The sequence below is a fragment of the Diplotaxodon limnothrissa genome, linkage group LG22 (genome assembly GCF_057381915.1).
Source record: "Diplotaxodon limnothrissa isolate DT_005_m linkage group LG22, D_limnothrissa_male_GT1.1, whole genome shotgun sequence".
In the NCBI taxonomy this organism is placed as follows: domain Eukaryota; kingdom Metazoa; phylum Chordata; class Actinopteri; order Cichliformes; family Cichlidae; genus Diplotaxodon; species Diplotaxodon limnothrissa.
Genome location: NC_140616.1, coordinates 2,991,008 through 3,006,389, shown reverse-complemented (window position 1 = coordinate 3,006,389; position 15,382 = coordinate 2,991,008). Strand labels below are relative to the sequence as shown.

Sequence of the window (15,382 nt, the reverse complement as noted above, 5' to 3'; positions counted from 1 at the left end):
CACCTCTGCTGACCATACATACATTACCCAAAAACATCACATGGGGAAGACAGGTCAGAGAGGTATAACATGGAAAATGCACCACATGAGAAAAGATAAGGAGAAAAAAATAACTCCCCCCAGACTGAGCTCCAACAGGGAGATCAGTTTGAGAACAGAAAAAAACACCTCTGCACATGAAAAAACTCTTAATACACCAAAGAAACACATGACAAGCAACAGGGGAGGGTAAAGGGGGAGAGACAGCCAGTGTAGACAGCACATCTGGGCCTGTGTGCGCTGGTCTCCTTGATCCACCGTCAGCATCGGAAGGGAATAAGCGTCGAAGGCGTTTGGAGGGGGGATGAGTGCACATCTGCATGTGTACATATGTCTGTGTCTGTATGTGTGCGTGTCCAGAGTTCAGCTGAGACAGTGTCCTTCGCCCTGCCAGGCTAAGTAAACAGTCTTCCAGCCAACCCAGGTGATCTTGCATGGAATGGGAAGAACAGTCTAAACCAGCGGTCCCCAACCCCTGGGCCTCGGACCGGTACCGGTCCGTGAGTCATTTGGTACCGGACCGCGAGAGTTGAGGCTCAGGTGTGAAATATATGGTTTTCAGGGTTTTTATCGGTTTTCAGCGTTATTTTGTTATCGTTTTTATCGTTAACTCGGTTTTCCTGGGTGTGTTATGAATAAATCTTCTTTTTTTCGGTACCGGTACTAGTTTTATTTTGTTGTATTTATCCGCGACACCTTAAAGGCCGGTCCGTGAAAATAATGTCGGGCATAAACCGGTCCATGGCGCAAAAAAGGTTGGGGACCGCTGGTCTAAACACAGTCGTTATCAGGGTGTTGTTGTTCAGCTCCAGGCTTGAGGGGGTTTGAACAGCCGGTTCCGCTTTCTTAATTCTTCGATAAGTCAGGGCCAAGCCAGCTCCGATCAGCAAGGATCCTCTTATCATGGTTCCGAATAGGTAGATATCTTCAGCACTCAGGCTCACCCGAGCCCAGACTTCTCATTGAGAAAAGGGTGTCAATTGCATTCAGAGACCAGATTGATCAAATCCATAATTCCTCTTTTAGGTTTTAGACAACAGACATGTTAAAAACACAACAGCCTCAAAAAAATGCAGAATAGTTTGGATCCAGAAGCAGGGTTCATACGTCATCACTTAAAGATTGGATATCCCACCTGCTGTGAATGTTTTAATGCAGTACAGTTGTTGTTATCATCATTTGTCACATCCTGTTTGTGACAGCTAAAATAAATAACATTCATATAAGAAATAAAATTGTCTCGTGTAAACTGTGTGGTGCTACAGTGGCTTTTCCACATTTTGTCACATTACAGCCACAAACATGAATCAATTTTATTGGACTTCCAGGTGAAAGACCAACACAAAGTGGTGCACACGTGAGAAGTGGAACGAAAATCATACATGAATCCAAACATTTTTTACAAATAAATAACTGCAAAGCGGGGTGTGCGTAATTATTCAGCCCCCTTTGGTCTGAGTGCAGTCAGTTGCACATAGACGTTGCCTGATGAGTGCTAATGACTAAATAGATGCACCTGTGTGTGATCTAATGTCAGTACAAATACAGCTGCTCTGTGACGGCCTCAGAGGTTGTCTAATAGAATATTGGGAGCAACAACACCATGAAGTCCAAAGAACACACCAGACAGCTCAGGGATAAAGTTACTGAGAAATTTAAAGCAGGCTTAGGCTACAAAAAGATTTCCCAAGCCTTGAACATCCCACGGAGCACTGTTCAAGCCATCATTCAGAAATGGAAGGAGTATGGCACAACTGTAAACCTACCAAGGCCGTCCACCTAAACTCACAGGCCGAACAAGGAGAGCGCTGATCAGAAATGCAGCCAAGAGGCCCATGGTGACTCTGGACGAGCTGCAGAGATCTACAGCTCAGGTGGGGGAATCTGTCCATAGGACAACTATTAGTGGTGCACTGCACAAAGTTGGCCTTTATGGAAGAGTGGCAAGAAGAAAGCCATTGTTAACAGAAAACCATAAGAAGTCCCGTTTGCAGTTTGCCACAAGCCATGTGGGGACACAGCAAACATGTGGAAGAAGCTGCTCTGGTCAGATGAGACCAAAATGGAACTTTTTGTCCTCAATGCAAAACACTATGTGTGGCGGAAAACTAACACTGCACATCACTCTGAACACACCATCCCCACTGTCAGATATGGTGGTGGCAGCATCATGCTCTGGGAGGCTTCTCTTCAGCAGGGACAGGGAAGCTGGTCAGAGTTGATGGGAAGATGGATGCAGCCAAATACAGGGCAGTCTTGGAAGAAAACCTCTTGGAGTCTGCAAAAGACTTGAGACTGGGGCGGAGGTTCACCTTCCAGCAGGACAACGACCCGAAACATAAAGCCAGGAAACAATGGGATGGTTTAAAACAAAACATGTCCATGTGTTAGAATGGCCCAGTCAAAGTCCAGATCTAAATCCAATCGAGAATCTGTGGCAAGATCTGAAAACTGCTGTTGACAAACGCTGTCCATCTGATCTGACTGAGCTGGAGCTGTTTTGCAAAGAAGAATGGGCAAAGATTTCAGTCTGTAGATGTGCAAAGCTGGTAGAGACAAACCCTAAAAGACTGGCAGCTGGAACTGCAGCAAAAGCTGGTTCTACAAAGTATTGACTCAGGGGGCTGAATAATTACGCACACCCCACTTTGCAGTTATTTATTCGTAAAAAATGTTTGGAATCATGTATGATTTTCGTTCCACTTCTCACGTGTGCACCACTTTGTGTTGGTCTTTCACCTGGAATTCCAATAAAATTGATTCATGTTTGTGGCTGTAATGTGACAAAATGTGGAAAAGTTCAAGGGGGCCGAATACTTTTGCAAGCCACTGTAAATAGCCCTATACTGCTGTACTTTAATGTCGGTCATAAGGGTGGTACTTCAAGAGACATATGTTATGAGGTGGTCCTCACTGTGAAAAGTTTGAGAACCACTGATCTAAAGACACTGAGTGTTTGTGAGAACACGTAAAACTGTTTTGATGTATTTGTGCAGTTTGAGGTTTTGTGAATGTAGATTGAAAATTCAATTTAATGTTTAGAGTTTTGAGAAAGAAGGTGGAAGTGTCGTGGTCCGGAGTCTGTGGACTCCATGTTTATGTTTTAGGTTAATTAATATTCTGTGGTTTTGTTTATTGTGGGTTATTTGTGATTGTTCAGAGTTTAATGTTCTCTGTTCCTCCCTTGTGTTTTGCTTAGTATTTTTGGTTCTATGGTAATGTTTTCAGGTTACATCCTCCCAGTCTCGTCTAATTAGAATCAACTCTTCCTCCTGTCTGTCATTTCCTTGTTTCCTTGTGTGTGTATTAGTGTGTGTTTGCCTCTTTGCTCTTTGTTGGAGCATCTGCGTCTCACTGGTGTTTCATCCGCATCTCGTTTCCTGCTGGCCATCCCCTGTGTTGTCTCAGTCTCCTCACGTTTCAGGTTTGGTTTGTAGTTTTCCCCAAGTTTTGTTCACGCCATACCCGTTCCTGTTATGTGCTTCACTTACGTTAAATAAAACTCACTCCCTGAATCTGAGTCTGCGTTTGGGTCCTTCCAATAAAACCCGCAGCTGTGACAGGGAGCTTTTGTAGTGATGTATCTTAACAACTATAAAATGTAAATTCTCAAATTATATTTTTGGAACTTTATTTTATTGTGTTGATTTTATTTTAATTTTAAAATTATACTATTAATATGTTATAAAGCTATGATGAAAACAATTCATATTGTTGAGTTTGTTTGTTTCAGAGTCAGAGAGCCGTGTCTCTCTACAGTCAGAGGTTTTTGTACGGCGCCTCAATGAGTTTGTATCACTGTGGTGGACTTTTGGTGGAGGAACCAGACTGCAAGTTGGAAGTAAGTCGAACTTAAACCTCTTTTATTTTATCAGATTTCTTTCTTGTGGTTATCTTGACTTTTCTGTTCAGTGTGCCAGAAAACAAAAATCATTAAAATAGTTTTTAGATCAATTTTCATGAAGACACAAAGTTAGCTTCAGAATAAATGTTAAAATCAATATTAACAAATAATATAAAACATCAGAGTGGACTTGAGGATTATTGAGATATATATATGTCTGGTTAACTCTTGAGAGCTTTTGGTTTTAATTTAGTCTGTTAGAGTCAGAGAGCCGTGTCTCTCTACAGTCAGAGGTTTTTGTGCAGCGGCTCAGTGAGTTTGTATCACTGTGGTGGACTTTTGGTGGAGGAACCAGACTGCAAGTTGGAAGTAAGTCGAACTTAAACCTCTTTTATTTTATCAGATTTCTTTCTTGTGGTTATCTTGACTTTTCTGTTCAGTGTGCCAGAAAACAAAAATCATTAAAATAGTTTTTAGATCAATTTTCATGAAGACACAAAGTTAGCTTCAGAATAAATGTTAAAATCAATATTAACAAATAATATAAAACATCAGAGTGGACTTGAGGATTATTGAGATATATATATGTCTGGTTAACTCTTGAGAGCTTTTGGTTTTAATTTAGTCTGTTAGAGTCAGAGAGCCGTGTCTCTCTACAGTCAGAGGTTTTTGTGCAGCGGCTCAGTGAGTTTGTATCACTGTGGTGGACTTTTGGTGGAGGAACCAGACTGGATGTTGGAAGTAAGATTATAATGTTTGTAAAGAAACTACATCGAGGTTTAAATGTTAGCTTTATAACAATGAAGTATTCATGTAGAGGTAATATTATAACCATTATACACTGGAGGCTGACTCCATCAGCTTTAATTAGATTTTATGTTGACATTTCTGACATAAAGACGATGCATTGTGTAAATAATATAAACTGTCATCAGCCTGTGATTATTTTCTAGTTTGAAATCACAGTCACTGTTTCTAAGATGAATTAAATGTAACTGTCCTCAAGTTAAACAGAGTGAAGATAAAGATTTCTGGTCTTTTACTTAGTCAGTAAAAATGTAGAATTTGCTTAGAAATCATAAAAGCACTACAATAAATGACTGAAACTCACATGAGGTAAGTAGAAAACTTGTGTATTATACAGAACGGAGGTTTTTGAAGCTTAACATCTTGTATAATTGTTGCCATATCTGCTTCTTTTATTGCCAGAAGTTAAAGATGGGCATTTGACAGTGTGCAGCACGTCTGGTGTTTCTGTTGTAGCAGATATCATTTCAAATGTCATTAAAATCATGTAAGCAGTAAAAGAAATTAATCCACATCATTCAAGTAGTGCTATTAAGTTTCTTATCTCCAACAAGTGATGTGTTATAGATAACTGATGAATTTGAAGCTAAAATAGTTTTGTAAATGTTTCCACATCTGCTTCTTTTATTTCCAGTGTAGTTTGAACATATTTCAGCTCAAACTGTGTGATGATTCTCTCTGTGCTGATATGCATGAGAGGTTTCTTAAAGGGAAGTGAAACAATGTGTGAGTGAATGACTGGTGGAGCAGAAAAAACACCTGACAGAAACTTCTTAACGGAGAAAATCAAATTGTGGTTCCTGTCCTCTAAGCTGATTGGTGTTTCCTAGGTGATGCCCGCCCCGCCCTGAAGGTGCTGGGTCCCTCCAGTGAGGAGCTGAAACAGGGGAAGGCCACGCTCATGTGTGTGGCCAACAAGGGCTTCCCCTCAGACTGGAGTCTGTCCTGGAAGGTGGATGGCAGTGGCAGCATCAGCTGGGAGGAGAGCAGGAGCCCCGTGGTGCAGGAGAACGACGGCCTCTACAGCTGGAGCAGCACCCTGAGGCTCCCTGCAGACCACTGGATGAAGGTGGGCTCTGTGACCTGTGAGGCCACCCAGGGCTCCCACACTCTGGTCTCAGAGCCACTGATGAGAGACCAGTGTCCCCAGTCCTGAACTATATGTGACTTTTATGCTGGTCTTACTTTCACACTGCATTCTGTAGCTTTTTTTTTTCCAATTTCTTCTCTCATTTTTCATTGCTTTGTTTAAAGTTTAAAGTTTATTTAAAGTTTTAAAGAATAAAAAAAATCGACATTAAATAAGAATTGAGTGTTTGTCTTACTTTGTGGTGATGTCAATATTAAACTCTAAATAATGATTTCCAGGATTCTTATTGGAAACCAGTGTGCTATCTGTAGTCAATATGAGTCAGTAGAATTAAGTCACTTTGAATACATGAAGTAAAGCAAAGTTTATGTTAAAGAATAAGTGCGAAGGGGAATTGATAAGAACTTAGAGATTATGATTTTATTACTGAGAATATTGAGCAACACCGCCGTTATTCATGCAAAGTCATTGCATGCTGTTTAATGAATGTTTCAGCATGTTGTAGCTTGTTATATAAAGCAATTTGAGTTCTCAGGTGGAGTAGAAAAGCACAATATAAGGATGAGTCAAATGATCAGTGTTGAGGTATCTTAAAGTATTCTATTATGCAAAGTACTTTTTTAAAGTAATGCAGTACATTATTTTGGTGTTTTTCTGTAAAATCACCTGAAACACACCATCTCATAACTATCATTTAACAATAAGAACTTATAGGCTACAGTCCCTCACGCCAATATAAATCCCTATCCTATCCATTCACTTAGCTTAACATCACCCTGGATTCTTGATTAGTTTAGCATTAGCATGCTGTCTGTGCAGAAGCTTGCAAGCAATCAAACTTGTGTTACCGGCATAATGTTTAGTTACTCTGTGCTTTAATAAGTACCTCTTAATATATGCTGCAGTGTTACAGTTAAATAATGGAACTATTGGTTCAAAACAATAGTGAGTAAACAGTGATCATGACTTATATATATATAGTAGGTGACTTATATATATGTATAGATTCTATATATTGTGCTATTTCTTACTTTTTGTGTTGTCTGCTTTTGTTACTGTTTGTACTGGAGCACTGTAACCAACATAACTGGTGCAGGAAACAGACTGGAATTTGAAATTACGTTTACACTGATTGTAAAAATTAAATATGCATAAGGGTGAATGTTAACATCACAAAGATGTTGTATTCATATAGTAATATGAATATTCCCAGTGGAAACTTACTAAACCAGGTTTGCATAAATTTTTAATTTTATATTAATATTTCTGTCAAACTGAAATGAAAACAAGGTGATGTGTAAATATTATAAACTGTAATCATCTGTAATCATCAACTGTAAAATCAACTGTAATCCTAATATAAATCAAATCAACTGTAATCATAACATAAACTGTCTGTCACGTTTAACTTGTTTCTCCCTTCTTGCTGAAAGCATCACAATAAATATTTGCATTATTACATGAAGAGTGCAGCAAATGGACTGATAGTGAACTTTGGTATGTACTGTGGTAGTTTTCACATTGTATATTAAATTGTGCTATTTTGCCAGGTGTAATATAGATAGGTATTTGTAACATAATGTCAAAGACAAAGTTATCAGACTAGTATTGAACAGCAAAAAAGAAAAAAGTCTACAAACCTGAGAAAATTGGACTTAAAGTTTCTATTTGAAGTATTTATATAAGTTATGGAGACAATTGTGACTCACTGATTTTGGTGATTTATTGTGTTTTTTTCTCTTTCTTTAAGAAATGTTTTCATAATGAGCAATATTCAGGAATTGGTTCACATGTATTTGAGCCGCTATGAATCAGAGGTCAAAGGTCAAAATTTGATTGACTGAGATACAGATAGACTTCCAATAACAACAATAACATTTTCACTCTATCACTGTGTGTGTGTGTGTGTGTGTGTGTGTGTGTGTCCTCAGTGAACTGTATCAGTCTCTGCAGTATCTTCCAGCTGCAGCAGTCACTTCAGTTTCTGTTCAGTCTGACTGAGGGAGGTTTTTGTACGACTGTTTTTCACTGTGTGAACACCCACAGACTGTTCAGCCAGTGCCAACTCTGACAGTAATAAACTGCTGCATCTTCAGCCTGGACTCCACTGATGGTCAGAGTGAAGTCAGAGTTTGATCCACTGCCTGTAAAACGAGCTGGAATCCCTGATTGCCGAGTGCTAGCAAGGTAAATGAGCAGTTTAGGAACTCCTCCATCTTTCTGTTGGTACCAGTGTAAATAGTGATGTGGGCTGCTGTAGTAAACATTCTGACTGGTCGTACACTTGATGCTCACAGTTCCTCCCACAGCAGAGCTCACTGCTCCAGGCTGAGTCACTGTGATCTGTCCTCTGGACTCTGAGGACACAGAGACAAAAACATAAAGCAGCTTCATGGTTTTGTGGGCTTCATTTCAGAGGGACAGATGTTGATAGAGGAGAGGAGTTTGATTCTCTGGACTTTACCTGTGAAGCAGCAGCAGAGGAGAGTCCAGATGAGGACGCAGATCAAAGTCATGTTTTTGATGAGGAGGATTTCTGTGGCTTCTGTTGTGATGAAGGACAGCTGTCAGTCATCCAGTGTTCAACTCTCAGGACTATAAACTCTCCCAGAGCACTGGAGCATGGTGCTGCTGATGCAAAGTGCCTCTCTATGGAAATCATCTGACTGACAGAAACATGCAAGTTAGAATAGAAAGCCTTTTTTTGTCACTATAAAGTTGTACAAAGAGATACAGAGAAAATGAGACCAAGACACAACGTTGCAGGGGGAGAAGTGACAGAAACAAATTACATTAGATTAATATTTCAAACATGACAAAATGCTGATCTTACAGCAGCAAAATGATTGTATCTCTACAGTTTAAACATTTCTTATGCACAGAGTGGATAGTCAAAAAAATTGAATCATCACAAATACATTATATGGGGTGGCTGTAGCTCAGGTGGCAGAGCAGGTCAGCCACTAATCAGAAGGTTGGTGGTTCGATCCCAGGCTGCTTCCTGGCTGCCAAATATCCTTGGGCAAGATACTAACCCCATGTTTGACTACTGGTGGTGGTCAGAGGGCCCGGTGGCGCCAGTGTCCGGCAGCCTCGCGTCTGTCAGTGCGCCCCAGGGCGGCTGTGGCTACAATGTAGCTGCCATCACCAGTGTGTGAATGACTGAATGTAGTGTGAAGTGCTTTGGGATCCTTAGGGACTAGAAAAGCGCTATACAAATGCAGGCCATTTTATATTTATTACTTTAATTTTTTAGTCCAATATAATTCTTATTGTCACGGTTTCTGAGGCAAGCTGCATGGTGTTATGAATGAAGGACCCAAGATTCAGGCACAGGCTGTGATGCGAGTGAGCTTTTATTCCAACAGGTGAAAACACACAACAAAAGTGAGGATGGCAAGGACAGAACTAAGGCTACGTTCACACTGCAGGCGAAAGCGCATCAAATCTGATTTTTTTGACCCCGTCTGCTGACAGATGGAGAGAATAGACAGACTGTTCCCTGTTTGTGAAGGACTGCTAGAAAAGTTTAACATAACTGTCTGTCCTGAATCAGTCTTATTAGGTAATGTTCAAATAATTTCATCATCCCAGTGTTTTCAGTGTGGGAGAAAGTACTCAGGGCCTTCAAGTTACACACTATGAAAGGCAGCAACAAGTTTAATGTTCAGAAACCTAAAGTCTGTATCAGCAGCAGAATGGAGCTAAAATAAATGTTGGTTTCAGTTCTATGAAGCTTTGAGTATTTTGGATCAGTAGCTGCTGTGTTTGTTGCATCATATTGCTGTAATTGTTTATATGCTTTATATATTCTGAGCTAAGTTGATCTATAGTGTTACATCATATTCTATAAGGATGTTATGTGTTTGTAGACTTTCTGCCCAGTTTGACCCATTTAGCAGAAGTCAGCCTGTTTAAGGCTCTGATATCTATTCTGTGTGACTTACAGCAGTTATGACATGGTCTGATTTTCTCACCCAATAAAGGAATATTTCATATATCAGTCGACTCTTCATTCTATCAGACACAGTTATCACAGCTCGTACATTTTCTTTTTACACATGTATGTAAGCATTGAGCCAAATGTAATAATGCCAACATATTAAACGAACAATATTTGTCTCTTGTATATAATACATCTATATATACACTGTCACACTGTCATACTTGTCTTTGAGTGAAGAAATGAATGACCAACAAGACATTTTTCCTCCTTCATTTCTGTCACACAAAGCTGTATGTAACGTTTCTCGCGGTTAGTATCATGGTTGCTAGGCAACCTGAACAGCGCGACACAGGCTAGACCGTCCCATTTCACAAGCCTCTCACTTCCGCACTTCTCGTACTCATAGTACGCACCGTAGTGCGCGTAGTTCAAGCGTGCAGACCCTGAATTGGGACACAGCCACGGGCTTTACACAGAGACCTGACTGAACTGGAACAGAGGGAGCATGGGAACCAAACCTAGGAACTAGAAATCACAGCAAAAGACATAACCAGAATAACCTAAAGCATATTAATTAACACAAAACACTGGGTCACATGACCCAGGACCATGACACTTATAGCACTAGAATTAAATAATAAGGGAAGGATTCTGGATCAGCATCATGATGAAAACTTGTGGCCGTAGTATATACAGTATTCTGGAGAAGGTATAAAATGTCACCGTATGTGTGTGTGTGTGTTTTATGTGTATGGATTTTTTAAATTATTACTCATCATATATTACTGTCTATTAAACCTGATTTTTTCATCCCCATGATAGAACAGAGAAAACCCAACTCAGGAGTGGTCCAAACATTTATAATTCTTTATTCAATCATCTTCCAGAAGAGAGAGACCCCACACAGCCCAAAAGCCAGTTGCAAGATCTCTGGCTTAGAAGCCAAAAATGTGTCTCGGGACGGTGTAACTCCATCACAACAGGGAACAATAACGCCTGTACCAGTTGTTGTATAGCAGAGGTGCTCAAGTATAAAAACAATAATAAACACAATGCTTTGGTTCTATAACATTTTTCTATCATTACTTTATTTTGGATTAGGTGCATGAGCTTTTAAGTATGGATAATTAAATAATAGATTAATGAAACACCAGAGTGTGCCCTGTTCTGAGATGTACAGCAAGTGGAGAGTGACAGATGAGATGAGGAGATGGAAGAGTGACTCACAGGCAGAGCCGAGTTCATTTCCCACAGTTTTGTTGTTTAATGCTTCTGAGCGCTGTCACCAATCTTTGCATTTTATTATCATCTCATAACACTTCTTTAATCAGCTACCATCTCTGCTGTGGACTTTTTACTGTCTACAGTCTCAAAGCAACACAGACCTCCATCACTATCTGCAGCAGGAGCAGCAGCAACCCCTCAACAGCAACAGTGTTGTTGTTATTCAGCCTGGTTCCATGTGCCCCTTTTGAACTTTGAGCACCCGTCCCTTCCAGCATCTCTGCACGGCCCTGCTCAGAATCATTCATCTGTTTTAGGTTGACATTTTATATGTTTTGTAGAATAACAGGACAAACTGTGAGACTGGAAAGACCTGAGTTTCATGCTCTGTTTTGTGACGTAGTGTGTAATGCTCAGCAGTATTATCATTTTAACTGGTTCTGTGCGCGATCTGAAGACACTAAGTGTTTGTGAGAGAACATAAAACTGTTTTGATGCATTTGTGAGGTTTTACCTGATGAGTTTTAAGTTTTGTGATTGTAGCTTGAAAATTAAATTTAATGTTTAGAGTTATGAGAAAGAAGGTGGAAGCATTAAAGTGATGTATCTTAACAGTTGTTAAATGTAAATGACCAAATTGGATTATTGGAATATAGTTTTATTGTGTTTCGTTGTTTTTATGTAAAAATTATAATATTAATATGTTATGAAATTATGATTTAAAGAATTCATATTGTTGAGTTTGTTTGTCTCAGAGTCAGAGAGCCGTGTCTCTCTACAGTCAGAGGTTTTTGTACGGCGCCTCAATGAGTTTGTATCACTGTGGTACACGTTCGGTGGAGGAACCAGACTGCAAGTTGGAAGTAAGTCAGCCGTAGAGCTTTTTTTTTTTAAATGTAATTTTCTTTTCTTTAATTTCATTTAATATGAAAGGCTAGGAAACTTTTTATGTAACTGATTAATTATTTTATTCATAAATTTTGTCCTAAGAAACAAAGTCAGCTTTGGAAATGAATATTCAGACACTCAGGACAATTTCCGCTGAAAATCTGGGATGTTTCATATTATTCATTATTATTTCTAGTTCTGATGGTAAAGTTGTATTTTGAGGGCTTGTAGGTTTAGTTCAGTCACACAGAGAGCCGTGTCTCTCTACAGTCAGAGGTTTTTGTACGGCGCCTCAATGAGTTTGTATCACTGTGGTGGACTTTTGGTGGAGGAACCAGACTGCAAGTTGGAAGTAAGTCAAACTTAAACCTCATTTACTTTAGCAAATTTCTTTCTTTTGATTATCTTAACTTTTCTGTTCAATGCACATAAAAAAACCTCAGGAAAATAGTTTTTAGATAAATCTTCATGAAGAAACAAAGTTAGCTTCAGAATAAATGTTAAAATGAATATTAAACACAATATAAAACATCAGAGTGGACTTGAGGATATTTTACATATACATACATCTGGTTAAGTCTTGAGAGCTTTTAGTTTTAATCCAGTCTGACAGAGTCAGAGAGCCGTGTCTCTCTACAGTCAGAGGTTTTTGTACGGCGGCTCAATGAGTTTGTATCACTGTGGTACACGTTCGGTGGAGGAACCAGACTGGATGTTGGAAGTAAGTCAGCCTTAGAGCTTTTTTTTTTAATGTAATTTTCTTTTCTTTTCTTTAATTTCATTTAATATGAAAGGTTAGGAAACTTTTTGTGTAACTGATTAATTATTTTATTCATAAATTTTGTCCTAAGAAACAAAGTCAGCTTTGGAAATGAATATTCAGACACTCAGGACAATTTCCACTGAAAAAAGTTAAACTGCACAGAGTGAAGATAAAGATCTCTGGTGTTCTTATTGTATCATATCATTTAAAATAATGTAAGCAATAAAAAAACCACATGAGGTAAGTAGTGGTATTGAGTTTCTTATCCAGAACAAGCTGTTTATTATGAAGAACTGATGATGTTGAAGCTTAACATCTTTTAAAAGTGTTGACACATCTCTGTTTTGTTTTTTTGTTTTTTTATTTCCAGTGTAGTTTGAACATATTTCAGCTCAAACTGTGTGATGATTCTCTCTGTGCTGATATGCATGAGAGGTTTCTTAAAGGGAAGTGAAACAATGTGTGAGTGAATGACTGGTGGAGCAGAAAAAACACCTGACAGAAACTTCTTAACGGAGAAAATCAAATTGTGGTTCCTGTCCTCTAAGCTGATTGGTGTTTCCTAGGTGATACCCGCCCCGCCCTGAAGGTGCTGGGTCCCTCCAGTGAGGAACTGAAACAGGGGGAGGCCACGCTCATGTGTGTGGCCAACAAGGGCTTCCCCTCAGACTGGAGTCTGTCCTGGAAGGTGGATGGCAGTGGCAGCATCAGCTGGGAGGAGAGCAGGAGCCCCGTGGTGCAGGAGAACGACGGCCTCTACAGCTGGAGCAGCACCCTGAGGCTCCCTGCAGACCGCTGGATGAAGGTGGGCTCTGTGACCTGTGAGGCCACGAGGGGCTCCCACACTCTGGTCTCAGAGCCACTGATGAGAGACCAGTGTCCCCAGTCCTGACCTGACTAACTGTGACTTTCATGCTGGTCTTACTTTCACACTGCTTTTTTTTTTTTTTTCCAATTCCTTCTCTCATTTTTCATTGCTTTGTTTAAAGTTTAAAGTTTGTTTAAAGTTTTAAAGAATAAAAAAATATCTATATTAAATAAGAATCGAGTCTTTGTCTTACTTTTGTGGTGATGTCAATATTAAACTCTAAATAATGATTTCCAGGGTTCTAATTGGAAGCCAGTGTGCTATCTGTAGTCAATATGAGTCAGTAGAATTAAGCCACTTTCAATACATGAAGTAAAGCAAAGTTTATGTTAAAGAGTAAGTGCGAAGGGGAATTGAGAGACACTGCCATTACTAAGCAGGATATTAAAGACATTACATATATGCAAATTCATTGCATGCTGTGTAATGAAATGTTTCAGCATGTTGCAGTTTGTTGTATAAAACACTGACTGCACAGGTGGAGCAGAAAAGTGCTGTATAAGAATGAGTCTATTCTCGTGATCAGTGTTGGGGCAGGTATTTTAAGAAGTCATTTAATATACAGAGTTTTTTTGTTAAAAGTATTCAGTACGTTATTTTGCTGTTTTTTTTTCTGTAAAATCACCTGAAACACAACATGTCATAACTGTCATTGAACAATATGAACTTGTAGGCTACAGTCTCTCACACCAACATAAATCCCTATCCTAATGACGACACACATATTTTCTTTCTCTTGGCATTTAGGTATATGAATACCTGTCAAGGGTCCTTGACATACAGGTCTCCGACTCGGAGGACAAAAATTAATGTCCTGTGTCTTAGGAGGGCAGGATTGCTTTGCTTTTTCATTATACGATGCTTCGCAGTATTAGTTTTGCCTAACAACCTGTTTTTGACTCCTAAATTGTCATTAATGCAACCGCTCTACATAACAGTCAGTGTAACTGATTATAAATCTTTTATTCATGAACCTACACATTACGCTTTATTTACTAGTTGTATGTATTTTAACAGAACAAGAGGTGGACCACACGTTTGAAGAGCTGCTGGTCTTTATAACTGGGGCTGACTTACTTCCACCACTGGGGTCCTGCAACATAGACTTTTATGATCAGGAGTCGGGGATGCGGCGCATCCCATACGCATCGATGTGCAGCTTAGATTTTTTTTCTTACAGAAATATGATTTTTGATAATGATCGATATTTAGAAATTGAGATTTATTTGAGCTGGTATGAAGCAGAAGTCAAAGGTCATAAATGATTTGTTAAAAATAAATGATATATTTCCAACTTTTCTTTCCTTTAGCAACAATCACATTTTCACTGTGTGTGTGTGTGTGTGTGTGTGTGTGTGTGTGTGTGTGTGTGTGTGTGTGTGTGTGTGTGTGTCCTCAGTGAACTGTATCAGTCTCTGCAGTATCTTCCAGCTGCAGCAGTCACTTCAGTTTCTGTTCAGTCTGACTGAGGGAGGTTTTTGTACGACTGTTTTTCACTGTGTGAACACATACTGACTGTTGATAACATGAGCACTCTGACAGTAATAAACTGCTGCATCTTCAGCCTGGACTCCACTGATGGTCAGAGTGAAGTCAGAGTTTGATCCACTGCCTGTAAAACGAGCTGGAATCCCTGAATATCGAGTGCTAGTGTAGTAAATGAGCAGTTTAGGAACTCCTCCATCTTTCTGTTGGTACCAGGCTAAAAGGTTGTTGCCATAAACATCCTGACTGGTCCGACACTTGATGCTCACAGATGCTCCCACAGCAGAGCTCACTGCTCCAGGCTGAGTCACTGTGATCTGTCCGAGAGAGTCAGAGAGCCGTGTCTCTCTACAGTCTCGGGCTGGGCTGCCTCCAAATCACCTGCATCTTATCTGAGGCAATCACCAGAGGACTACTTCAGCCAGCTC

At 39.6% G+C, this 15,382-nt stretch overlaps 2 pseudogenes and 1 gene segment (V, D, J or C); 2 read left to right on the top strand and 1 right to left on the bottom strand.

The window, feature by feature from the left end:
* The first annotated feature begins 5,412 nt into the window (after positions 1–5,412).
* On the top strand, positions 5,413–5,846 carry LOC146609156 (Ig kappa-b4 chain C region pseudogene; annotated as a pseudogene).
* Positions 5,847–7,805: 1,959 nt separating this feature from the next.
* Positions 7,806–8,296, bottom strand: LOC146609155 (Ig kappa chain V region K-25 pseudogene; annotated as a pseudogene).
* Positions 8,297–12,172: 3,876 nt separating this feature from the next.
* On the top strand, positions 12,173–13,527 carry LOC146609154 (Ig kappa-b4 chain C region-like). The segment is given in 2 exon segments: positions 12,173–12,190; positions 13,168–13,527. A coding segment is annotated over 1 exon segment (255 nt).
* Positions 13,528–15,382: the final 1,855 nt, after the last annotated feature.